Source organism: Muntiacus reevesi, chromosome 4 (assembly GCF_963930625.1).
Source record: "Muntiacus reevesi chromosome 4, mMunRee1.1, whole genome shotgun sequence".
In the NCBI taxonomy this organism is placed as follows: domain Eukaryota; kingdom Metazoa; phylum Chordata; class Mammalia; order Artiodactyla; family Cervidae; genus Muntiacus; species Muntiacus reevesi.
This window is the reverse complement of record NC_089252.1, coordinates 127,989,190-128,016,109: the sequence shown is the minus strand read 5'-3', so window position 1 is coordinate 128,016,109 and position 26,920 is coordinate 127,989,190. Positions and strand designations below refer to the sequence as shown.

General features: G+C 39.3%; 1 protein-coding gene across 5 annotated transcripts in view; it reads left to right on the top strand.

Annotated features, from left to right (window-relative positions):
- LIN7A (lin-7 homolog A, crumbs cell polarity complex component) overlaps positions 1–26,568 on the top strand; it is a 148,535-nt gene extending 121,967 nt beyond the window's left edge. For 4 of the 5 annotated variants that reach the window (XM_065934153.1, XM_065934151.1, XM_065934155.1 and 1 more), the window contains exons 5-6: positions 12,628–12,846; positions 19,540–24,722. In XM_065934153.1, the coding sequence (XP_065790225.1) occupies positions 12,628–12,846 (219 nt within the window). In that variant the 3' untranslated portion in view covers positions 19,540–24,722. Of the gene's footprint in view, positions 1–12,627; positions 12,847–19,539; positions 24,723–26,447 lie in introns of those variants that run through there. The other variant, XM_065934152.1, reaches the window with a different exon arrangement.
- Positions 26,569–26,920: the final 352 nt, after the last annotated feature.

Below are 26,920 nucleotides of genomic sequence, written 5' to 3'. Positions count from 1 at the left end.
TAAAGATATACTGAGTATGGCCCCGCCCATCAGAACAAGACCCAGTTTCCCCCTGTTAAAGAAAGAAAGAAAGTGAACTCACTCAGTCATGTCCAGCTCTTTGCGCCCCCATGGACAGTAGCCAGCACCAAGCTCCTCCGTGCATGGGATTTTCTAGGCAAGAGTACTGGAGTGGGTTGCCATTTCCTTCTCCAGGGAATCTTCCTGACCCAGGGATCGAACCCAGGTCTCCTGCATTGTAGACAGACGCTTTACCACCTGAGTCACCAGGGAAGTCTGTATTCCCCCTGTTAATCTTGCCCATTAGGAAGCTTCCATAAGCCTCTTATCCTTCTCCATCAGAGGGCAGACACTGAAAACCAGAATCACAGAAACTAACCAATCTGATCACATGGACCACAGCCTTGTCTAACTCAATGAAACTATGAGCCATGCCGTGTAGGGCCTCCCAAGATGGACGGGACATGGTGGAGAGGTCTGACAAAACGTGGTTCACTGGAGAAGGGAATGGCAAACCACTTCAGTATTCTTGCCTTGAGAACCCCATGAACAGTATGAAAAGGCAAAAAGATAGGACACTTAAAGATGAACTCCCCAGGTCGGTAGGTGCCCAGTTTGCTACTAGAGATCAGTGGGAAAATAACTCCAGAACGAATGAAGAGACAAGAGCCAAAGCAAGAGCAGCACCCAGTTATGGATGTGAATGGTGTTAGAAGCAAAGTCCGATGCTGTAAAGAGCAATATTGCATAGGAACCTGGAATGTCAGGTCTGTGAATCAAAGCAAATTGGAAGTGGTCAAACAAGAGATGGCAAGAGTGAACATCAACATTTTAGGAATCAGTGAACTAAAATGGACTGGGATGGGTGAATTTAACTCTGATGACCATTATATCTACTACTGTGGGCAAGAATCCCTTAGAAGAAATGGAGTAGCCATCATAGTCAACAAGAGAGTCTGAAATACAGTACTTGTATGCAATCTCAAAAATGACAGAATGATCTGGTAATTTCCAAGGCAAACAATTCAGTATCACAGTAATCCAAGTCTATGCCCTGACCAGTAATGCTGAAGAAGCTGAAGTTGAACAGTTCTATGAAGACCTACAAGACCGTCTAGAACTAACACCCAAAGAAAAGATACCAAACCAGACCTGGAAGCAAATATTGAGAGTCAGCAGTTTTGATGTTCCTGCTTCTGAACACTTGCAAAAGACTCTGCTTGGGGTTGTGGAGTGGATGTGGGGGGTTTTAGTGTCAGGGTGTCATGGCTTGGGAGAGTGTAGCTGGGCAGACCATGTATTTTGGAAGCACAAATCAGTATGAATCATGATTGGTAGGGTTCCTTATAATCTTTGCTTCCCACATAAAGCCTACCACTCAAAACTTAACAGACTGATTTAAAGATCTCATTTTCTAGGAATATTTTTCCACACAGCTTTGTTCTGGTTTCACAACTCTAGTGTTTACATTTGTACTTTTGAAGATGGCTGTAGGTATGTGCACGTATGTGTATGTATATGTGTATATGTGTGTGCATGTGTGTATATGTGTGCATGTGTGCATATGTTTGCATATGTGTGTGTTCAGTCATCTCTGACTCCTTGTGACCCCATCGACTGTACCCCATCAGGCTCCTCTGTCCATGGAATTTCCAGGCAAGGATACTGGAGTTGGTTACCATTTTCTGCTCCAGGGGATCTTCCCGATGCAGGGATTGAACCTGTGTTTCCTGAGTTGCTTGATTGGGAGGCAGATTCTTTAGCACTGAGACACCTGGGAAGCCATATATATGTTTTGTTGTAGTTGTTGAGCTGCTCAGTCATGTCCAACTCTTTGTGATCCCGTGGACTGCAGCACGCCAGGCTTCCCTGTCCTTCACCATCTCCCAAAGTTTACTCAAACTCATGTCCATTGAGTCAGTGATGCCACCCAACCATCTCATCTTCTGTCATCCCCTTCTCCTCCTGCCTTCAATCTTTACCAGCAACAGGGTCTTTTCTAATGAGTCGGCTCTTTGCATCAGGTGGCCAAAATATTGGAGCTTTAGCATTAGTCCTTCCAATGAATATTCAGGACTGATTTCCTTTAGGATTGACTGGTTTGGTCTCCTTGCAGTCCAAGGGACTTTCAAGAGTCTTTTCCAGCACCACAGTTTGAAAGCATCGATTCTTTGGTATTTAGACTTCTTTATGGTCCGCCTCTCACATCCATACATGACTACTGGAAAACCCATAGCTTGGACTGTACACAACTTTGTCAGCAAAGTGATGTCACTGCTTTTTAGTATGCTGTCTAGGTGTGTCATAGCTTTTCCAAGGAGCAAGCATCTTTTGATTTTGTGACTGCAGTCATCATCTACAGTGATTTTGGAGCCCAAGAAAATGAATTCTTTTACTCTTTCCACTTTTCACCCATCTGTTTGCCATGAAGTGATGTGATCAGATGCCATGATATTCATTTTTTGAATGTTGAGTTTTATGCCAACTTTTTCACTCTCCTCTTTCACTTTCATCAAGAGGCTCTTTAGTTCCTCTTTTGCTTTCTTCCATAAAGGTAGTGTCATCTGCATATCTGAGGTTATCGATATTTCTCCTGGCAATCTTGATTCCAACTTGAGTTTCATCCAGCCCCATATTTCACATGATGTACTCTGCATAGAAGTTAAATAAATAAGGTGACAATATACAGCCTTGATGTACTCCTTTCCCAATTTTGAACAAGTCCATTGTTCCTTGTCTTGTTCAAAGTGTTGCTTCTTGACCTGCATACAAATTTCTCAGGAGGCAGGTAAGGTGGTCTGGTATTCCCATCTCTTCAAGAAGTTTCCACAGTTTGTTGTGATCCACACAGTCAAAGGTTTTAAGTGTAGTCAATGAAGCAAAAGTAGATGTTTTTCTGGAATTTCCTTGCTTTTTCTGTGATCCAGCAGATGTTGAGTCTTCCATCTCTGGTTCCTCTGCCTTTGCTAAATCCAGCTTGTACTTTTGGAAGTTATCAGTTCATGTACTGTTGGAGCCTAGCTTGCAGGATTTTGTTAACATGTGAAATGAGTGCATTTGTGCAGTAGTTTGAACATTCTTTGGCATTGTCCTTCTTTGGGATTGGAATGAAAACTGACTTTTTCCAGTCCTGTGGCCATTGCCAACTGTTCCAAATTTGCTGGCATATTGAGTGCCGCACTTTCACAGCATCATCTTTTAGGATTTGAAATAAATAGCTCAACTGGCATTCCATCACCTCCACTAGCTTTGTCCGTAGCAGTGCTTCCTAAGGCGCACTGGACTTCACCCTCCAGGATGTCTGGCTCCAGGTGATGATCACATTGCTCTCTCGTAGTGTTTGGTTCTTCAGTAGCTCCCCCCTCTCAGGTTTGCACACATGATGAGTCTCTAGCACACTCTTTCTTTCCCTAACAAAGTGTGGCACCGTGGAGGGATGGAGAGAGCAGTTTGTCATGAATTTTCATTTTTAATTAGCATAACAGTTGTTATGTAGGGAACTGGTGCTTCTAAATTACTTGACTGTGATTAGAAGCCGTTGATTAACCTAAGTAGTTTTAAACCTGTTTCCAACATTCCATACATTATTTATTAATCTAGTAAATACATTTTTTTTTTTACTTCCTAGATAATATAAAAGAAGCGTCTACCTATTCCAAAGGCAAATTATATTTTGTTACTGCTGTTGTCCTTGAAAGCCTGAAGCCTTACAGTAACATGATCGCACAGGAAACGGTTCAGCAAGGAGCCAATGTTTGTTGGACGCTTTTAAAGTGCCAGGCTCTCTTCCATGTGCTTTGTGTATGTTAAATGTAATGATTCGATAAAGTAGATACTCTCTGATACCCTTTTTACAGATGAGAAAATTGAGACTCAGGGATGCTAAGCAGTTTGTCTGAGCTCACAAAGCTGCTATGTGAAGAAGCTCAAATTCAAACCTAGGTGGTACTGGCTCCTTAGCTTAATAGGAAATATATATGTGTGTATATATGACTTATTCATTGACTCGGTATTTATGGAGCACACAATAGATGCTGCACAGAGATAAATAAGACTCATCCTGCTCTAGGATGGTCTTGTGTCTGCAGAATGATTGTACACTGATAAATTACAGTGCACTGAAATAGATATTAGCATTTAGGCAGGAACAAAGTACTTTGGGAGAGAATTAGCATATTTTTTCCAAAGGATAAAGGTAATACTTTTTATACTTGCCACTTTTCTTCAGGAAAAAAGAATACATTTAGAAAGGATATTAACATGTTTGAGAAAAGGAGAGGATCAGAGAGTCATAGTTTTTTTTGTTTTTTTTCCTGAATACATCCTGTAATTTGTGTGGGGATATTCTGTTCTTAATTAAACATCCAATCAATATGCCTTTTTTAGTGACCAAAAATACTGACTAGAGGGCTACACCAAGGCAGTATTATAAGATGTCCCTCACCTACCCAGACCTCTCTCCTGGGGTGACATAGTAAAGGAACTGTTAAAAAGGGCATTTACTATTCAAGGTAGTTATAGTCAAGGGCACCATGTCTAAACACTAATCTTCATGTTAGTGACTGGCTGGCTGTATCAGAGTTTTATGATGTCGCACGTTCCTAGGTCATACTGCTGTGGATCTTGATATGGCAAATGTAGGATGCAGCCTAGGTCTCTGTATTTTGTAAGTGCTTAAGTTGATTTCTATGTACATTCAAGTTCAAGAACAACTGATCTGAAAGTACCCATGAAAAGGAGAGCCACTGATACGATATTTACTTTCCATTATCTTGTTCAAGGTTATGGATTGGTCAGTAAGAGTCTAGTCTCTGGAAACAGATGTCAGTTAAGTTCCATCTGTTTCACTGACTAGTCAGGTACCGGGCACAAATTTCTGTATTGCCTTTCTTATGGTGTTATTATAAGGATTAGATATAATGCACACAAAGCAGCTAGCAGTGCCTTGCACTGAGTAAGTGCTCAATGAATGTTAGAACACACACACACACACACACACACGCACACACACACACCCATGTTTATTATGTATAAGTGATCATTTCATTTCAAATGGAATAATTTTCCACAGTTACCTTTGTAGGAAAGAAGTGGGTCTGTTTTTGGCTATAGAGGGCCTTTTCAATGTTGAGAATTATAATCCAGTAATAGTGAGCATGTAGTTTCATAGTGCTTCTTCACTGGCCAACTTATATGCTTTAGAGCTAGGAGTTGACACTTCTTATACTCGTCATTAATTCCTATCCTTCACATCCTGTAAAAACTGACCCACCACAGTCTAAATCAGTTAATCTCGAAATGCAGAATGAGATTGTTAAAAGAACTGTCATCAAAGATAATGAGTTCTAATCCAGCATTGCAACTAACAAGTTTATAAAATGGACCAGGTCACGGCCACTCTCAAGTCTTTATTTTCTTATGTATTAAGATGCAAGGAGACAAATGAGCTGGTTTCTAAGGGCCTTTACAGCACGAAGGTTCTGAGTTTCTGAGATGCTTAGTTGTACCCAAATATTGTAACCCAATATCCTTGATATCATTTGTTTCTTTTTTTTTTTCTTTTTTTTTTTTTCCATTTATTTCTTGATGACATCATTTAGCCTTTAATCCAAAAGAATGGCTGATGTATTTAGGAGCCTAAACATGAACTTGGCTCTACTACAGTAACTGAGAGGTAGAGCCAACTCTTGGTTATCCAACAAAAGTGTTTAAACAGCTTATCAGCAAGCTGGGTCAGGATTGTGTCCCTGTAATCCTCACAGAGAAAGAACTCCATGGAGTCTTGGGTGCAGCTCATTTGGCAGTTGATTGTGCTCAGATAATGAGGTCCCTTTCCAGGCAGGCATCTCTTCCACTAGAGGTCTGAGATCAAAATTTAGCAGCTAGTTTCTCTATAACAGGGAAGAGAGAGTACCTATCATGAGCAAGTGTGCAATGTAATCCAGAGCTCCCTCTTTTTAAGATTCTTAATCAGCCAGGACACTGAGGGTACCAAGAAACAGTAGCCACTTTGATAACTCACAATGTGTGGAAATAAAAACTATTGAAAAATCGGAACACGACCATGTTGAACAGTTGGTTCTTTCGCCATCTACTGATTTGTTAAACTTCAATGAGATTAACTTTAAACCTTTCCAGAGCTTTCTACTACTGCAAGAGATTACTAATGAAACAAGTATGCATCTCGTTACTTACTGATCTAATTTTTCTCACATTCCTGAATGAAAATATATTACTTTATATATTAACATTATAGAAGATCCAGTTCTTAAGCCTTTGGAAATGGTAATAGAACCATTTGAACTCTCCTTTTCATTTTGATTTCTACGTGTACTTTCTAAAACTTTGGCAAGGGAAAGAAATATTTTCAAGATGGGAATGTCCATCCTTCCTTCTGCCCTTTAATTCGGTGAAGGCTCATGTCCAGACTAGGTGCTTCTGTGGGGTAGGAAATATTTTTCAGGGCTTTTCTCTTTTTGGACCACTTCTTTTTGGTCTAAATATTTCCTGGAAACCTAGTTTACCCCATGCCTTCCTCACCATCCCTCATCTCCTTCATGACATACATCTTTGATCTGATGTCTGTTGGAAAGTCTTGTTAACTTAATCCATTCTAATGACTTCCTCAGATTGCAGTAGGTACAACAGAACTCTTAAAGCAAGAGGATGAAATCTAAAATTACAAAAATTTGTTTTAGAAAGTATGGAAAGCTCTTATGGAAAATATGCAATTTCAGGTTTTTTAATGGAGGAGGGGATTCCACTTTAAAATCAGAAGTTTTCCTAGGTCTCCTCAAATCACATAAGGGCCACATTTTCATCCTATGTGAAAAGCTAGTGCTACAAGTTTTCAGTAGCTCAAACTGGGCTAATTTTTATAAAGGACAATTCCTAAATGTGTGTGTATAATATATCTGTAATAGGAAGACAGCTTAACTGTTTTACAAATAAACTATCATATTTCAAAACATATTTCAAATATTTAGCTTGAAATAAGGCTTAGTTTCATTAAGAGTGAGAAAGAGACAAAGTCAAAAGTAGCAACAAATGATAAACTGTCAGGGCTAGGGAATCCTACTGATGGGTGTTTGTTCATCAGCATGTGTATCCTAACAGAGCAGATAGCTTGACCTTTTCTTAGTTCATGGAACAGGAACTCCATAGAAAGGTTGTCTGCTTTTTTGTTCTTACTTTAAAAGGGAAAGAAAGGAGAGAAAACTGTCTTATTTTTATTAAGAAGTTATACTGATGAACTGAAAGCACTTCCAAAATAAATTATAGATTAAGAAGACAAACATATGCCCTCAAAAATATCAATAAAGTAGACAATGCCAGTGGAAAAGGAGAGACACCCAGAACAGTCTTCTAGATGCAGATTTTCTGAAAACAGTTTAAACAACAAAGTTAACAAGTGTTTGAAATGATACATTCTACAAAGATGCTTATATTTCTTCAAGTCTCTGAGTTACCTCTTGGTTTCTATTATACTGCTTAATCATGTAATGTGTATTATCTTTAACATAGCATTTTTAGTAGTGGAAATGTTGAAGCGTGACACCCTGACCAGATCCCATGTGAATTCTGTGCCCTGGTGGGGAAGACAGTGAAACGTACATTCAGACCAAGAGGCCTGTTAACTCTGCTGAGCCCCTAAAAATCAGAGTCACTATCTGAGCCAAAGATAGAGCATTGAGACAAAAAAAAATTCTGGATTCAAAGAACATTGGAGTCTGCCTTTTGTCAATTGCTAAGTGTGTGGTGGAGAGCAGATGGCACTAGTGGTAAAGAACCTGCCTGCCAGTGCCCCTGCAGGAGATATAAGAAATGCGGTTTGGTCCCTGGGTCGGGAAGATCCCCTGGAGAAGGAAATGGTAGCCCTCTCCTTTGGACAGAGGAGCCTGGCAGGCTGCAGTCCTTGGGATCTCACAGTCGGACATGAGTGAAGTGACTTAGTATGCAACCATGCATACCTGGTGGAGAGCAGGGCTGAGGGTGAGTGAGGTAGCCTTGCCAGTTCTGCAGGGTGGAGTATGAAACCCCAGCCATAGTTCTCTCAGCTATCCACTGTGGTGAGAGCCTGATGGCTCCATGTATTAATCCCACAGCCCTCCTGGGGCAACTCTGAACTGTAGGCAGAGTGCCTACCTGGGGATAATGAGCATCTCAAGGTCTGACCTAGAGTTTCCAACCTTATTAAATGAAAGCAAATAGGACAAAAGCCAAAAAGAAGTCTGGAGACTAATCATCTGGCGTAGAAAACAGGTGAACCATTGTTACTAAAACATAGAACTTGTTAGTTTTAATATTAAAAAAGAAATTAGGGACGGGCATAAACAAGCAAATCATCCAGTTTTCCTTTTAAAGGGGAATTCCATACATTAACAGTTCACCTTGGGGCAAATGACAAAGAAATTTCAACCACACTGAAAGGGAATTTATACTGTACAAAGTTGTCAAAGATTCCCCCCGTGCATGTTCTTCCGAAGAACTTAGTAGAATACAGCTAAATAAATGCTTAATAAACATCTGTTGAATGACCAAGTCAATGACTGAGTGAATAGTTAAATGAATAAATTAATCAATGAGTGAGCCTGCTTTCCTAGACTTCAGCCCAGATAAAAATTCACTCTGCTCAACAGCTATGTATAACCCCCTGCTCTCTAGTTAGTCCAGACTTGGCAAACGAGTGGTTATATGAGTTGCCCCCAGGGCTCTCCACAGTCGTTTCTTAAGTCCTTAGCATCTGCCTGGCTCTCAGACATGACTGAAGGCCACCGATGACATTGTTTAATTCAAAGCTTTTTTTTCCCCCTCACTCCATGTCCACCTTGCCGAAGCAAATGATAGAATGGAACGCAATTTTTAAATCTTCAAATATGTATGATGGTTGTAATTATGAATCTCAAGATATAACTTGTGTGCTTGAAAATTATTTTTTGGTAACTCAATGTAATATTCATTTGAGTCTCCCTTCTGCTTGGGTTGTGAAAATGTAATCTAAACCGATTTTGGGGTGGCCTTTTCTGCCACTTCAGTGCTACTCTTAAGTGTTCTGGCAGTATTTAAGCCTGTCTTGATCCCGGTCTGTCACATCACACACATTTCTTTGAGCTTTACCTGGGAAATAAGTAAAAAAAGGCCTTTGCACTTTGATCCTATAAACTAGAGGTTGTGTCATCTGCCCTGGGGTCAGCTGAGTGGAAAGGACTGTCTCCTCTACTTAGGGTTCTATGATGTCTGATTATAATTTTCTATTGTTTTATTTCTCCCTAATCCCTTGTAGCTTAGTCGGTAAAGAATCTGCCTGCAGTGCAGGAGACTCAGGTTTGATTCCTGAATCAGGAATATCCCCTGGATAGGAAACGGCAATCCACTCCAGTATTCTTGCCTGGAGAATCCCATGGATAGAGGAGCCTGGCAGGCTATCGTCCTTGGGGTCCCAAGAGTTGGACACAACTTGGCACCTAAACCATCAATCCCAACCTAGAGATACTTTTGAAGCTCTGGGAGAAGCCTCTTGGTGTTTACTTATAGTAAACTTAGTTATCCCAACTGTTGTCTATGCCATTATGTTCAAAAGAGTATTTTTGAGATTCAAAAGCTAAGAATTGATGTGTTTCTTTTGTTTGTTTTTTTCTGTCATATCATATCTGTCTTACAGGTATGTGTGCATGTCTGATTTTATCATTAGTACATTTCTCTAAAATAAAATTATTTATAAAGGGTTTTATCCATTGCATAACAACAGTGCCCAGCAGAAAAACTGTACTAGTTTTTGTCACAATATTACCAGTGTATGAGTACCTTTTCCCTACATCCTTGTCAATACACCATATTTTAAAATACATCTTCACCATTATTAAATTAAAAGCAAAATATTTTTTCATCTGCATTGTTTGATTATGAGGGAGGTTGGGCAGTTTTTTCATAGGTTTATTGGCCATTTTTTTTTTTTATTGGCCATTTAAAAAAATTATTATTTGTCCAAGAGTTCACTTGCCCATTTTGCTTAGATCTTTATTGACTTGTAAGAGCTTTTCTGTTGGTTCATTGAAAAAGCAAGAGAGTTCCAGAAAAACATTTACTTCTGCTTTATTGACTATGCCAAAGCCTTTGACTATGTGGATCACAACAAACTATGAAAAATTTTTAAAAAGGTGGAAATAACAGACCATCTTGCCTGCCTCCTGAGAAATCTGTATGCAGGTCAAGAAGCAACACTTAGAACCAGACATGGAACAACGGACTGGTTCCAGATTGGGAAAGGAGTACATCAAGACTGTATATCATCACCCTGTTTATTTAGCCTAATATGCAGAGTACACCATGCGAAATGCAGGGCTGGATGAAGCACAAGCTGGAATCAAGATTGCCAGGAGAAATAGCAATAACCTCAGATATGCAGAAGATACCACCATTATGGCAGAAAGCTAAGAGGAACTAAAGAACTTCTTGATGAAAGGGAAAGAGGAGAGAGAAAAAGCTGACTTGAAACTCATTCAAAAACCTAAGATCATGGCATCTGGTCACATCACTTCATGACAAATAGATGGGGAAACAATGGAAACAGTGATAGACTTTATTTTCTTAGACTCCAAAATCACTGCAGTTGGTGATTGCAGCCATGAAATTAAAAGACACTTGCTCCTTGGAAGAAAAGCTATGACCAACTTAGACAGCATATTAAAAAGCAGAGACATTACTTTGCTGACAAAGGTCTGTCTAGTCAAAGCTTGGTTTTTCCAGTAGTCAGGTATGGATGTGATAGTTGGACCATAAAGAAAGCTGAGCACCAAAGAATTGATGCTTTTGAACTGTGGTGCTGGAGAAGACTCTTGAGAGCTCCTTGGACTGCCAGGAGATCCAACCAGTCCATCCTAAAGGAGATCAGTCCTGAGTGTTCATTAGAAGGACTGATGCTGAAGCTGAAGCTCCTATACTTTGGCTCTGTACTTTTCACTACAATGTGAATAACTGACTCACTGGAGAAGACACTGATGCTGGGAAAGATTGAAGCAGGAGGAGATGGGGAGACAGAGCCTGAGATGGTTGGATGGCATCACCGACTCAATGGATGTGAGTTTGAGCAGTCTCTGGGAGTTGATGATGGACAGGGAAGCCTAGTGTGCTGCAGTCTATGGGGTCCCAAAGAGTTGGACATGACTGAACTTCTGAACTGAAGAGCTCTTCGTTTGAAGAGTATTAACGAATTGACTATTGTATATTGAAAATATTTGTTTCAGTTTATTATCTGACCTTTTTATAGTGTGTGAGACATAGAAATTTACATTTTTTAAAAAACTTCTTATTTTATATTGAAATATAGCCAGTTACGGAGAAGGCAATGGCACCCCACTCCAGTACTCTTGCCTGGAAAATCCCATGGGCAGAGGAGCCTGGTGGCCTACAGTCCATGGGGTCGCCAAGAGTCGGACGTGACTGAGCGACTTCACTTTCACTTTCCTCCTTTGAAGAAGGAAATGGCAGCCCACTCCAGTGTTCTTGCCTGGAGAATCCCAGGGATGGGGGAGCCTGGGGGGCTGCCGTCTGTGGGGCCACACAGAGTCGGACACGACTGAAGCGACTTAGCAGCAGTAGCAGAGCCAGTTAAACGTGGTAGTCTCAGGTACACAGCAGAGTGACTCGGGCACATACACACGTATCCCTTCTCCCCCAGGCTCCTCTCCCATCCAGGCGGCCACATAACATTGAGCAGTGTTCTCCGTGCTGTACAGCAGGTCTTTGTTGGTTTTCCATTTTAAATATAGCAGTGTGTACGTGTCCATCTAAAACTCCCTAACTATCCCTTCCTCCCACAAGTCCCCCCTGGTAACCAGAGGTTTGTTCTTTTCAGTCTAAAAACTTCCAATTTTTAGGTCTGATATTGTGGGGGTGTCTTTTTTTGATATTTTTACTTAAGAATTATTTTTGCATTGCAAGATGATGAACACTGACCTATGCTTTATTTTAGTTGTTTCATGGTTTTATTTTTATATTTAAGTTGTTAATCACTCTGCTATATGTAGCATAGACTATGAAACTGGAATCTCCATTCTTTTGTATCATTTAATTATTATCTGTTCCAGCATCGTTATTTAACAATCCTTTCTTCCTTTAGTCTGAATTTCACATTTATCATGTAACATACGTTTTATGCAGTGAATCTGCTTTAGATTCTGTTTCATTCTCCTCTTACTACATCAATAAGACACAACTTTAAGCATTGTAGATTCTTTTTAAGTGCTAATAATACCAGGTAGGAATTCCTTTTCTTTATCCCCCTTCATTATTCCTTTTAAATTTTTTCCAAGGTTTCTGGACCAGTGCAATTACTCTGCCAGGTGAAATTTAGCAGTCCTATTCTAAAAGTGCTATCTTTTAGGTCTTCATTATTTTTCCTCCTCCGATCTTGAATCTCCATTTCATCCATCCTGTATCCTAGTGCAGCTAACCTGCTTGTGATTCAACTACAAATGAAGTAAATGATAACATTGGTGGCCATAAATTTGCCATACCTTCTTTAAATTTCAAGTTGTTAGAGGTTGTACTATAACACTCATTTTGCATTTCACTCCAGAGAAAAGAACATGGGAACCGTCCCCTTATGAGATATCACTGTCGTTTCAGAGTGTGGAAGGAGAGCACCATGAAAAAGCTGTAGAACTGCTTAAAGCTGCTAAGGACAGCGTCAAGCTGGTGGTGCGATACACCCCGAAAGTCCTAGAAGAAATGGAGGCTCGCTTTGAAAAGCTACGGACAGCCCGGCGTCGGCAACAGCAGCAGTTGCTAATTCAGCAGCAACAGCAGCAGCAGCAGCAACAAACACAGCAAAACCACATGTCATAGGTGAGAGGTGCCCTCCACGCAAGGAAAGCCCCATACACACATAAGTCTGGTTTCCTTAAAAAGCATAGTTTCTTAGACAGCTGGAATGTAACCTTTAGACTTAATAATCCAAACAAAATCAATCAAACACAAAACAGTGACCTCAGAAAGTGTTAATGAGACAGTTGCTTATTTTATGTTGCATTTAGCCAAATTCCTTGGAAATGTAAGCTATTTTGAAAAAATTATATACTTGGGGAAGGCCAGGTACAGACTATATGATGCCTTTGTACAGATCAGCACATGGTTTCATGATAGGAGTATGGGCTACATTCCAGCCCCACTCACCTCCCTGGCCAGTTGCCTTAGCCCAGTGTACGAACTAAACAACCATATAGTGCTAACCCTGGGAAGATCCCCCTTATACTACTGAAACTGTTTACTAGAAAGCTGCTCTGTTGAAGAGAACAACATAGAGACATACCAGTGTTTATGCTCTGAGATTTTGGAATTCTCTTTGGGTCTTCACTTAAAATGTGTCTCAGGTGTACCTGTCTTTCTAAATTCCACTTTGTGACAAGGGTAAGTCAGGTTTTGCTTCATGTTTTTAGAAAAATTTAAAAGAAAGAGAGAGAAACTTCAGGAAAAATTGTTAAGAGTAAGAATCACCATCTCTGAAGTGCCTGAAGTGTGTTAGGCCCTTCTCACGTGTTATCCCTAATCCTCAAAAACCCTTCACAGCAAGTATCACGAAAACACCATTTTTTAGATGAATGATATGAAGCTGCAATAGTTTCAGTGGATTCCCCATGGCCACGCTTACAAGTAGCAAAGAATTATTTCTCCTTCTTACTGTGCCAAGTAATTCTTCTGCCAACATTAGGAATTCTGGAATTACATACATTTTCCTTTCTATCCTTTGAAAGAGTTTGAATCTTTGATACCTCTATACTATAATATATGCAAATGTGTATTTAAAATGAGATTCAAATATTCTTGGGAAGATGACAGTGGGTAATAGTGGTTTTAACTCATTCAATATCAGATTACTGTTTGCACAACAAGAAACACTGGATATGAGAAGAGATTTTCAATTTTTCGTGACAACTCATGAAAAGAAGCTACATGAGGAAGTTAAATAGAGTATGGGACTTGTTTGCAGAGGGTCCTGGGAATTCAACTATATTTCTTTTATAACCTATTTTATTACAGATACCACAGTTTGGTGTCTTTGTCTGAAATTACATTCCATTCCAAAAACTACATTTATTCAACAATAAATATCTATTTGTTACTGGGAAGGGCCAGGCACTATTTAATGGGCTTTGGAAACAGCATGAATAAAGCACAGTCTTTGCTATCCAGGTGCTTACATTATGGTTGGAGGGCATAGTTAATTAACAAGTAGGTTAAAAATACCCTGTTGAGACCAGTACTTAGTAGAATCAAAATAGTGTGTTTTAATAGAGACTGGCCAGGTGATGAGTTTCTGGGAGGTGATCAGGCCAGACCTCTCCAAGGAGGTGACACTGAAGCTGAGGTTGAATGACAAGGAGAAGCCAGGAAACAGGCATCGGAAGCGAAGGAAATAGGCTGGTGCATTAGCTCTGGGACAGATATGAGGCTAGTTGATGTTTGAGGAATAGAAAGAAAGCAGAGATAGGTGATAAAGAGTGAGGAGGACGGTGAGGCGGATGAGGCCAGGTTACAGAGAGCTTTACAAACCGCTGAGGGAAGCTGGATTTTATTGCAGTGGAAACCACTGAAGGTTTTTAAGCAAAAGAGTGACATGATTTATATGTTAAAAGAGATCACTCTAGGTGCTACAGGGAGAATCAATTATTGCAGGATAAGAGTGAAAATAGAGACCAGTTAGGATACTATTATATAATAGGCAAGAGATATGGTGGTTTGAACTGGCTGGGATGATGGAATGATTTGGATGCATACAGACAAGTCATTTTGTCCATCTCCTCCTCCTCTCTACTCCATTTCAAACACAAAGGTACTGACCATTTGTACTTCCAGAATCCTTTCAAATGTCTTTTTGCTAATAATAACAACTCACTCTTCTTCAGCCAAACATTGGCATTCTTTTCATGAACTCATTTTTTCTTCCATTCTCAATAATACAGACTTGTACCAATTCTCCTAATTGTTTTACTGCACTGGCCCTTAGTAAAAATTGTTTAAGTGTTTTGAAAGAAGCATGTGACATTCAGACTTCTAAGATCTTAACTAAAAGCTTCCTCCTGTGCTCAGTCAGTCATCCTTGGAAGCATACAACTTGGCCACAATACTGGTGGACCATTCTCTGTTCCATCAGTGTTCCTGAAATCACCTGAGGATTTCCTGCTGTCTCATTATCAGACTAGCAGTTTTAATAAAAAACATTTAAAACCATGTTTTTTGTTACACAGGATAGGGTAAAGTTCTGTTTAAGTGAACATGAAATTTATATTTATGCCTGCCAAGATAGCACTTGCAGTAGACGATATAATGGCCCCTTGAGATTAAACTAGTGACCATTTCAAGTACAAGCAAAGTACAACTAAGTCATATCATCCATGGATTTTATGGTGGATTCAGTCAAAGAGACTTATATTAGCTCTTATTCAACGTTTAATTAATTAGATTTTTAGGGATTAAATGGGATTTGTTACACTTGCTAACTCATACTCTGGTCTATGGTTGCTTTTGAGAAGAGATCTGAAACTGTTTACTTTGAATAGATTGCTAATTTTTTTTTAATTTTGACAAGTCAAGCAAAGACCAGGTAAAGCAAAATTACTTGTCAGATACTATCGTATTTTTTTATCACATGAAATATAATTTATATTCTATAAATTAGAAATAATATTTTTATATGAGATGGTAGAAGTTATGAAATAACTAGCAATCGTCAGTGGTGCACACAGATGGAAAACAGGTTTAATGCAAGTAGTGTGTGGACAGTGTGTCATCTGCCTACTTTTAATTTTAAATTCCCCTGAAGTACATCTCAGTTGTCTTTTCCCTAACTTCCATCTTTGTTTATCAGAGAGAATAGATTACATTTTCTAAAATGTAGTAAGTATCACTTTATAATTATTTTATAGAAACCTATGAATATAGGATTTTTTAAAAAAAAATACTATAACCACTGTTTTGAGGAACAGTACTACATTTCTTTAAGCATTTATTTTTTTTAATTGAAGTGTGGTTGACTTTGATTATTAGTTTCAAGCAAACAACGTAGTGATTTAGCATTTATAATACATTACAAATTGATCATCACAATAAGTCTAGTTACCACCCATCACCATACAGAGTTATTATAGTACTATTGACTATTTTCCCTATGCTGTACATTGTATCCCATGATTTATTTATTTTATAACTGGAAGTTTCTACCTGTTAATTCCCTTCACCTATTTTGCCTTCCATCCCATAAGCATCTCATTTTTAAAAGTGTGAGTCTATGTAAATCCATATTTCACTCAGATTCTCAGATTTCCAAGGAATAAAAGTGAGAAGAACAGAGAAATTCTTTTTTCAGATGTCAGCATTCTGAGGAAGTCAAGACCAAAAGCTTGTTTAATTTCTCTGAGCTTCTGTTGGCAGATCCAGAGTTCATTTACATTCAAATACAGGCTGCATCTTAGCAAATCCATTAATATAGAGCAGCTGAGCATTGCCAGCAGCCTCCCTGACTCTCTCCTCCTGCTCTTCAGGGCCCCACTTCCCTTATTGTATCCACTACATCCTGTTCTGTACCTTCCTCTGCCACAGTCACAGGCCTTGTGTTCTGATCCTGGAAACCACTGCCAGAACTGCCAGCCCACTTATTGAGAGGTCCCAAAGGATAACTCTGATAAAAACTGAATTTAAGGAACCCAGACTTATCAAGCAGAAAACTTGAACCAGAAAATAATCATAATGCTGGATAAAATTTGTTAAGGAATCAGGGTACACCAAGAAATTTTCTGAATGTTTCACATATGTAAAATCACTTAACCCTTACAATCATCCTTTGAGTATTAGGTACTATTTTAAATCTCATTTTAAAGAAGGAAACTGAGTCATGTAGGATTTTTTTTTAAATCTACTGATTTCACAGCTAGGAAGTTATAGGGCTGTGATCCAAACTCAGAGATGTGGGCTACAAAGCCTCTTTGTTTTCACAACTGTGCTGCTCCACCTCTGTATTCGGCGACACCTGCCCTTACGTGTCCCATCCCTCATCGTAGACACGTTTGCATGAGCTTTCCAGGAATTCAGTCTCACACTGCTCCAAGCTGGCATTAACCCCCACCAGTTGCCTCCAAAACAGTGCCTTATGCTTCACAGTACTTCAGCATCACAGGTCTGTTAGGTTCCTAATGCTGTCCCCCAAATTACTACAAATTTAATGGCTTAAAACAGGGGTCCCCAACCCCTGGGCTGTGGACCAGTACCGGTCCATGGCCTGTTAGGAACCAGGCCACACCGCAGCAGGTGAGTGGTGGGGTGAGTAAGGGAAGCTTCATCTGCTCCCCATCACTCACACCACCACCTGAGCCACTCCCCACCCCCACGCGTGGGAACGCTGTCTTCATGAAACTGGTTCCCAGTGCCAAAAATGTTGGGGCCCACTGGCTTTAAAGAATGCAAATTAATTTTCTAGCAGTATTATAAGACAGAAGCCCAGCAATCTCACTGGGCTTTCAGAGACTCCAGGAAAGATTCATTTCCTTGCCTTTTCCAGTTTCTAGGGGCTGCCTGCACTCTTCACCTCCTGGTTCCATTCCCCTTCCTCCAGACCAGCCCCATCCTCCCCTTCCTCCAGACCAGCCCCATCCTCCCCTTCCTCCAGACCAGCCCCATCCTCCCCTTCCTCCAGACCAGCTCCGTCCTCCCCTTCCTCCAGACCAGCCCCGTCCTCCCCTTCCTCCAGACCAGCCCCATCCTCCCCTTCCTCCAGACCAGCCCCGTCCTCCCCTTCCTCCAGACCAGCCCCATCCTCCCCTTCCTCCAGACCAGCAGTGACAGGAGAGTCCTCACATTGCACCCACTCACCTCTGCTTCCACCGTCACCTCCCTTCCCTGACTCTTTCTTCTCTCACTTTCTTCCACTTCTAAGTACAAGGTATTGGACCCACCTGGGCAGTTCAGGACACTCTCCCTATTTTAACATCAACTGTCTAGCAACCTTACTTCCATCTACAACTTTAATTTCCCTTTACCATGGAATCTTAACACATTCACATGTTCTGGGAATTTGAACGTGGACATATTTCAGAGGTCATTATTCTACCTACTATAATGGCTCATTCAAAAATTGGAAAGCAATTTGATCAATAAAATTTATACTGTGTGGGAAAGGCTTTAAAAAAAAAAAAAAGAATCATGAATCTGTTCAATTACAAATCAGGAGAGTGAGGGAAATAGAGAACATTTTGTGCAGGTGGTTCTTCCCCGTGGGTATTTCAGTGACCCTTCGGAGGCCCACTGATCTCTCAGCTGCTGGCATAGCCCATGGGCCCACTTCCCCTCTGGGTAGATGAAGAGACCCAAGCCTCTTACTGAAATTCACCTGCTGAGTCCCATTCCCTTGGGACATGTAACTCTATGATAAGTTAAGTAATTAAAAACTCAATCATTTGGTAGCTCTGTCACTTGGAAGCTAAGGGACTAGGAGGAAGTTATTCAATGTAAGATTCATTAAAATGGCCTCTTATGGAAATTAAATAAGAAAAAATATGCAGAACTTAAAATATGTGGCAATTGATGAGCACTCTAGTAACAGTAGTAGTGTTGGTATAATGGTCACAATGTTAATGGCAGATATGTTTATGCAGTATCTTGTTAAGTGATTCCTGAAGAAGTACAGGGGCCTCATGCTTGACTTTCAGTTCCATTCTGTAGGCCCAAGGTGCTTTTAGGCATTTCTCTAGAAGGCTTTGAGCTGGAGAGTGCTGATGCAGAGGAGGCAGATTGCAAACCTACACGCAACGCACACTTTCACATTGACCCAACCAATTCCTTAATCTTTTTTAAATATGGTGTTCTACGTTCACTGAAATAAAAATATCCACAGCTTTAAAAACAAAGATTGAAACCACTGTTCTTTCTGAAGAAGTGACTCCGTGACAGTGGGAAAATGTCAGGTCTGGGGGGGCTGCTCCCCTGGCTCTGACCACCTGGGGCATCTGCCTCCACTGTTCTGCCCTGTGTCAGGCTGACCTCGTGGGAGAAGAGCCGGGCCTCCTGACTGCTTCACAGAGGGATGTTGGTAGGATCAGCCTATCAGAGAGAGGCTGTACTTGCATGCACCTCAGCGGGAGCACCACTCAGAGTCATAACATATAAAAGTTATCTCTCCTTTGCCTTCGTGAAGAAAAATAGAGTTATCTGGAATTGAGAGGAAAAAATGTTTTACTTTTAAGATGTTTCCACACTTGATCTTAGCCAAAAGGCCGAGAAGCGATTATTAAGATGTTTCCAAACTGATTTTTAAAAATTTAATCTTAGGGAATAACTATGTCTTTCCCATCCTCATTTGATAATTACTTCCTTTGCAAACATCAATTTTTTTTTTCTTTTTTGCCTGTGGAAGACTGCATGAATGATAGCGCCTAAAATTATCCTCGCTGTTCTCATATAGCAGGTGCTCCTTTGATATTTTTAGCGTATTGTAGTTGACAAATGAATACTAATCACTGATTTCTCTCCACTCTCCCTCCACCCTTTCAGGTCCCTGAAGCTCCTTGATCAAACACTCGATAGTCACAAATTTGAAACCGTGCTTCAGAATCCCAGCACATAGTAAAGGAAAAGACAACACTGATAATTATACCTGTCAAGAAACTGTGAACACGTGGTGTGTAAATTCTTTACCAAGACAGCTCGACACCTTTCTTTCTCTGGGGCTGAACCCCCGCCGCTCACGTGCTCATCCCACACACCGACCTCCCATTCACTGCAGTGGGAGTTCTCAGTGTGTGAAGGGAGAGGTTTTCCAGTCTGCAGACGGAAACAGTACAAGAAGAATAAAGTCTGTGACTTTCACATGAATCACCAAGGCCAGGGTTAAGTGAATCTTGGGTCTATAGCTTTTCCAGAGATTAACAAATCCCTTATTAGGCTATAGTTCAAACTGCATCAGTTCAAGGTTGTCGCTACTTAAAAGAAATCTACACATTGACCCTCACCTAGACCTGTTCTGCATCCGTAATGCTGAGTTGTCTGAATGAGAATTCCAGTTAATTGCAAATTCAACCTCTGTTCCCCTCCTGAAAATGGCAAGTTATTATACTATATTTATACTTTATTCAGGTTCTAGAATCAATTGGCTTTTTATTTTCCATTTCCATGAATTTTTTTATGCATTAATAGTGAGGCAATTTCAGCTCAACTTTCAGTTCGTTAGAAGCAAGGATAGAGAACTCTAGTACTGTTTTTTTTTTAAATTTAAGCTTTGTATCTATTCTTAGTTCTAACAGAATATAATGTTTATTTATTCCACAAGTAAATATTATCAGAGTATATTTGCTACAAAATTAGGTCTTTTCTTACCAAGTGTTATGAATCTGGCAAGAGAATACAAACAAGGATGAACTGATCCTCATATAATATTTATATATAACCCTTCTCTAAATATTTTTTGTTAACTTTATATTTTTGACTGATAAACTGAAGAAATCTCAACTCTTTTTACCTACACTGATGTTCTATCATAGAAGTCTATTTGATATTTTAAAGCCTAGGGCTTTACAAAACTAAATTATAGATGTGCATATATATACAGAAATATATCATACAAAATCTCGATCAATTTTCTCAAATATAAAATGGATATTTTTGGCAATATAAGATCAAAAGTATAATTCCTTTTCAAATTAGGCATCTAGAAACCAGTGACATTAATATTGTGAGTGAAAAGTTACTGCTGCTTCCAGGGTGAAAATCCACCTACTTCATTACACATGTTTATGTAGGTGAATGGACAGTGAGACATTTCCTTTCAGAAAGTATCATATACGGAAAATTATCTGTTAGAGGCAACTACACTGATCATAACTTTTAACTTGTGAATCTAGGCACAAAAGTCTGATTTTACTTTATGGCATTAGCAGGAAGCAGTAATTATTTGGGATACCTTAGCCACACACATGTACCTGAAGAAGGAATAAATGTCCAGTTGAAACATTCTAGAGAGATCATTAAAACTGAGGGAAATATTTGAATATTCCCTTTTCTCAAATGCAGCCATTGACTCCCCAAGAGACAATTTCACATTTCAGATAGTCCCCCAAGTTAGAAATTTAAGAAGCTCAGTTTAGGAACTGCTTTCTTGAAAATGAAACCAAGTGGAACCACCACACATGTTTCACTTTGCCCTTTCAGGTGGTCATTACGGTCAGTACCAAATTCTCCTATTCCTCATAGTCCATCACTCAGCAGAGGACAGACGGTAAGGAAACCAGGAGGTGAGCCTGATTCAGCAGTGTCCTGCCATGGTGACAGATTCCCGTTCCTGCACACATATCATTTTTTACTGGAGAGAATGGAGGTGGGGGGGAGGGGGGCAAGGGTGAGGACCCTGAATGTTATGTAAAATAGGTTTACAAAAGAGATAAGCATGACTAAAGGGAATGAATGGAGAATATGTGAGTAGTATTCAGTTTGAAAGAGGTAGTTCTCATTTTTATAAGAAAAATTTAATAAAACATATATTTTAGTTATCATCTAACAGAAAAATATTAAAGTTATTCAGGCTATGCCACACACTCTCATAAAGGGAAATCATTGCACCCTTCTAATGAGGAAATGGTCATTTCAACACATCTCAGTACCTTGTATAAATTTGGAGCTTAAGGTATATTTTCATTTAGCTGTAAGTGGTTGGTTAATATTAAATTATCATGTGTTTTCACGTCAGCATAAATATTGTCATGGTGTTACAGAAGCAACTGTCAAATGAGCAGATAGCTTACATTGGTGTTTTTAGAAGTCTTTGTATTTTGTGCTTCATTTGCATAATATTAAGTGCTAATAAATGTATGCCAAGTCGTCTAAGTGAAGGGGCAGTCCATCACACCTAAGGCATCTAAGGGCAGATTACATGTCACATTGGTCCTGCTTACAAATGACCAGCCAAATGGCCAGTTTTCTTTAGTAAAATCTAGTTGTTGAAATGTAAGCCTTCCTGTGAAGATTATATCAAAAGTAGCCATCCCTAAGACTTAGAGAGGTCCCTTGTGGTTCCCTAAAGGTTCATTGAAGTCAGAGGGGAAAGGAAAAAAATTACTACAACTTGTATTAATACCTTTTATTGTTACTGATTCCATTGGAGCCACTGAGATGTCCAAAATCATATCAAAATAAAGACATAGGTTGCTCCTATATGAAACTCAAACTTTATTATCATAAACAAGTGAGATATTAAAAGGGTGAAAATTTGTTGTAGCTATTCATCTGTGATCCTAATGAAATTTAGTTCTTTCCCTCGGACTGGTTGGTAGCCAGCTTTTTCTAAACTCTTTCCTGCTATGATTTTTGAAGGCAAAATACACAGAGCATAGTTCAGTAAAAGAATCCTCAAACCTTTTCATTGAGGCAGTTACATTTTGATTCTGTTGCTGTTTGAAGTAGAATATCCACAGGGAGATAATGGACTTAAATTACAATTGACTTTGGAAAGAATAACAGATTTTGTGCTTCCTCAATCATGTAATCAATAGGGAATTCTCTACTTATGTGAACTACCACTATCTTTTAAGACAATGCTGAGCTCTAAATGCAAAATCTATCATTCAGGAGCTTTTTAAGAATTCAAGGCTGTCTCTGAAGAACTTCACTAGAGATGGATTACACCAATTTACAAATGCAGTTTTCAACCACGACAAATCAAAGTGATCTGATCTCAGTTCATTTTACTAAGCTGTGCCCATAGGACTCTGAGATATTGAGCAATTTTGTCTACATTATTTTTAACATCTATAGGTATCTGTGGATGTGTGAATAATGTCTGAATTTCTCATCTTTTGGCTAGTTTGGGTTTGTCATGAACACAGCTTTTTAGTAAGACCAGCTTTCATAGCATCATGAAGTAGAAATCAATGCTCTAAAAATTCAGGGAGACCAACATAAGGGAAATTCTCCCAAAACACGGGGGTAGTCTTGCCTATCTCATCCCTCTAGATTATAAAATCTCTGAGAAAGGGCTGTGACTGCCTTGTGGACTGCTGTCTCCTAGCATCTGGAAACATGCCCAGCACAATAGAGGCACTCAGTTAGTACTTACCGAATGAATAAACAATTACATAAATGAATGAAATTAAATAAATGAGTTTTACCTTCCAATAATTTGAAAAAATTCACCAATTTATTTTATACTGATGGGCATTATAACTTCCGAATTACATAATTAGAACTAGAATTGACTCTTCATACTTTTTAGATATATGAATTTGAAATCAATTACCTCAAAGTGTTCAAGAGTTTGAGGACATTTAGATAGGCATGTTTGCATATTCAGAGTTTTTACAATGAATAAAACTCAACCTTTCTTGTTATTTATGAAAGCTCCCTGAGTTATGATCCATACATGGAACTCCATTTATAAACTTTGTAAAATATAATATTTTAATTTTAAAAAAAGAAAATTTAAATTATCAAGCATATTATTAATAGTATGTCCTTCAGTGTTCATTAACAACTTTTCTCTAAGGCAATTCATTGTGACTAGAGACACCATCTCTAAATGTTCTGCTTTCAAAAAAATCACTTTTCCTTTCTCATTTGATTCTTAGAATATATCCGAGCTAAAGATTAATCACATAGCAATTAAGACTTTTCAATGTGTTTATTCATCTGATAAACATTTATTGTGTACCTACTATATGCTAGGTTTGGGATGTAAAATGGCAAACAAGACAGATATAGCCACCCCTTGGAGTTTGCTGTGAGGAACTCAACACTTGCTCTAGCAATTAACTGGAGTTTACCGTCTCATGGGGCCTTCTTCATAGCTGATAGGAGAAATGAAATCCCTTATGCCATGGAAATCATAAAAGGCTCTCTACACATATTTATATAAGCTTGCTTTTCTAAAATACCACACAAATATGCTGCTCAAGGAATCCAAAACCATAGTTATAGACGCCCGTGAAGTAGATAATACTTTACTCATAACTAACACATAGCTCTTACTAAGTTCTGTGCTCGGACATTCATAGACTATATCTCTGGATCCCTTCAACAACTCTTTTTAGTAGGTTCCATTTTATCGACAAGAAAACTGAAGCACAGGTATGTGACCTGTCCAAGGTCACACAGCAGATAGAACTGGGATTTGAACCCACACAGTGTAACACAAGAGCTCATATGTCTTCACATTTTCTGTGGCTTGGGGGATACCATTACATTAAAATAAATGTGTCACTGTATATAAAAAGTACTTTGAAATTGTAAAGTAGTACACAATGAGATATTAGTAAAGTGTGACTGGCAAACCACATCAGTGGCAGAAAGAGAGTGGGAACTCAATCTTAGGTTGCAGCTTACTCATGAAGAATACATCAAGCCAGGGAAATGGATAAACATACAGATTCAGACAATTTCTGACATGCGATAAATATTGCAATGACTTTTCTGAATTATTTATTGTTAGCCACTGTGTCTATTTGGTGCTACAAAAAAACCTGAAAGAAACAAAATCCCTTGCTATAAGGGCTTATAATAAATACACAGTGTGGAGATGAGTCAAGGATATTTCACATGTATGGGGAAAGATTGGGCGATAGTAATACTATTTTCTCACCATTGCATGTGACTTTGTCTTTCTAATTGTTTTCATTATTTTTCTGAAAGAGCTGCAAAATTGTGCAGTGGTTCAACCTGACCAAAGTGGTATTATGCTGCTGGGAAGTAAAAGTACTAGATACCAGATTGGAAGTACTGTCTTCATTATCAAATTTAAGTTCTTTTAAAGCATGAATGTAGAGGGACTTGTAAATGCTCCAGACACCTGATTATTTGGATGTTAAATTTTTCATGTTTCTCCTTTCCAGACCACACTGTGAGATCATGCTCCTGAGGGGTTAGGTTCTAAAACCAATATGAAAGGCAAAAATTGAAATTGGGCTAACATTATTACCACAATCACGTAGATCAGTGTTCCTATTTCTAGAGGTGAGCAAGAACTGACGCCTTTGGGAACAGTAAACTCGCAGCTCCCATCTCATTCATCAACAAAGAGGAATCATATTCATTATTTAAATTTGTTATCTCTCTGGCCCTTCCCAGTTAAATAAGCATGTGATGCAACTTAAATGCTGATTCATATTTGTGGAAGCAAGGAGTCTTCTCATGAAAACTTTTTATTATCTCCTCATTCTTTCCTACTCCAACTAATTACTCCTTTAAATAATTAAAATTTTGGACAGTTTAACATCACACATAATACAGCACTAAGGAATGAAGGCTTTTGTCCAAAGCCATACTTTATTTCTGCTTCTCTTGACACCTTCATTTTTACTGGAGATACTACTAGTCTTTGTACAGATTTACTGATCTTTCTTGTCATTCACATCAGTTCTTAGATTCTTTAGATTTTTACTTTGAAAAAGTCTTCAACTATCTTCTCGCACACATTTTTTTATATTCCTACCTGTGAATAGAAACAGTACTTCTTACTATGACTTTTGTGAGTTTTAAACTGTTTTCCCAATTATCATGCATACCCATATATATATTTCTCTATATCTCGATGCTTGATAACTCCTCCTGCATTTATTCCTTTGCTCAAAATCCTCCAAGGGGTCCCTCAAAAAAAAATGTAAGATTTCTACATACTGAAGCTGAAACGCCTATACTTTGGCCACCTGATGCGAAGAGCTGACTCATGTGAAAAGACCGTGATGCTGGGAAAGATTGGGGGCAGGAGGAGAAATACTAACATGATGATGGAAAAGAACTTTATAGTATCCTCCTCTCACAAAGGCAAAACATAGAACATGAAATGTGATGATATGGAAATCTGGTACATGGTCTATGAAATACTGTCATGGGGTCCTATGACATTGAAAAATATTGCAAGTTTTTCTTCAAGATGAAATTAAATGCAATGAGAGACCACCAGTGTTCTGTGGTGAAGATACAAGACTATATTGGAATATGACCTAAAAATTCCAAATACTTGCTTGTGGTGGTGATGGTTGTGTGTCTCTGTGTGTGTGTGTGTGTGTGTGGAGAGAGAGAGAGAGAGGGAGGGAGAGAGAGAACGTGCAGGGTTAGGCTAAGATGCTAACATTTGTTCAGTTGCTAAGTCATGTGTGACTTTCTTCGACCCCATGGACTGTAGCACAGCAGGCTTCACAGTGTTCTCCAGGCAAGAATACTGGAGTGGGTTGCCATTTCCTTCTCCAGGGAATCTTCCTGGATCAGGGGTCAAAGCCATGTCTCCTGCATTGGCAGGCTGATTCTTTACCACTGAGCCACTAAGGAAGCCCTATTCTAACTTTTTTTTTGAAAGTCGCTCAGTCATGTCTGACTGTTAGCAATAATTCTCCAGGCCAGAATACTGGAGTGGGTAGCCTTTCCCTTCTCCAGGGGATCTTCCCAACCCAGGGATTGAACCCGGATCTCTCACATTGCAGGTGGATTCTTTACCAGCTGTGCCACAAGGGAAGCCCAAGAATACTGAAGTGGGTAGCCTATCCCTTCTCCAGCAGATCTTCCCCACCCAGGAAGGATTCGTTACCAACTGAGGTATGAGGGAAGCCCCATGCTGCAAGACAGAATGGGTAAAAGTGCTATCTAGTTGGGAAATACGCATCTCAAACCATACTTGGGCCTAATGCATGGTTTGAGATGTGTATTTCCCCACTATATAGCACTGTTTTTACCCATTCTGTCTTTCCATCTAAGTTGACCACTATCTATTCCTGCAAACTCCTGAACATTTCTTCCCCTGAGCTTTTGATTTTTCTGAAATGCCTCTCCTTTCCCTGAAAAAAAAAATCCTCAATTTTTATGGCCCATTTCAGATGGTGCTTCTTCCAAGAGGCTTTTTCTGATTTTTCCAGGTCTGATGTCATCTTCTCCATCATTAAATCTCATTGTGGTATCT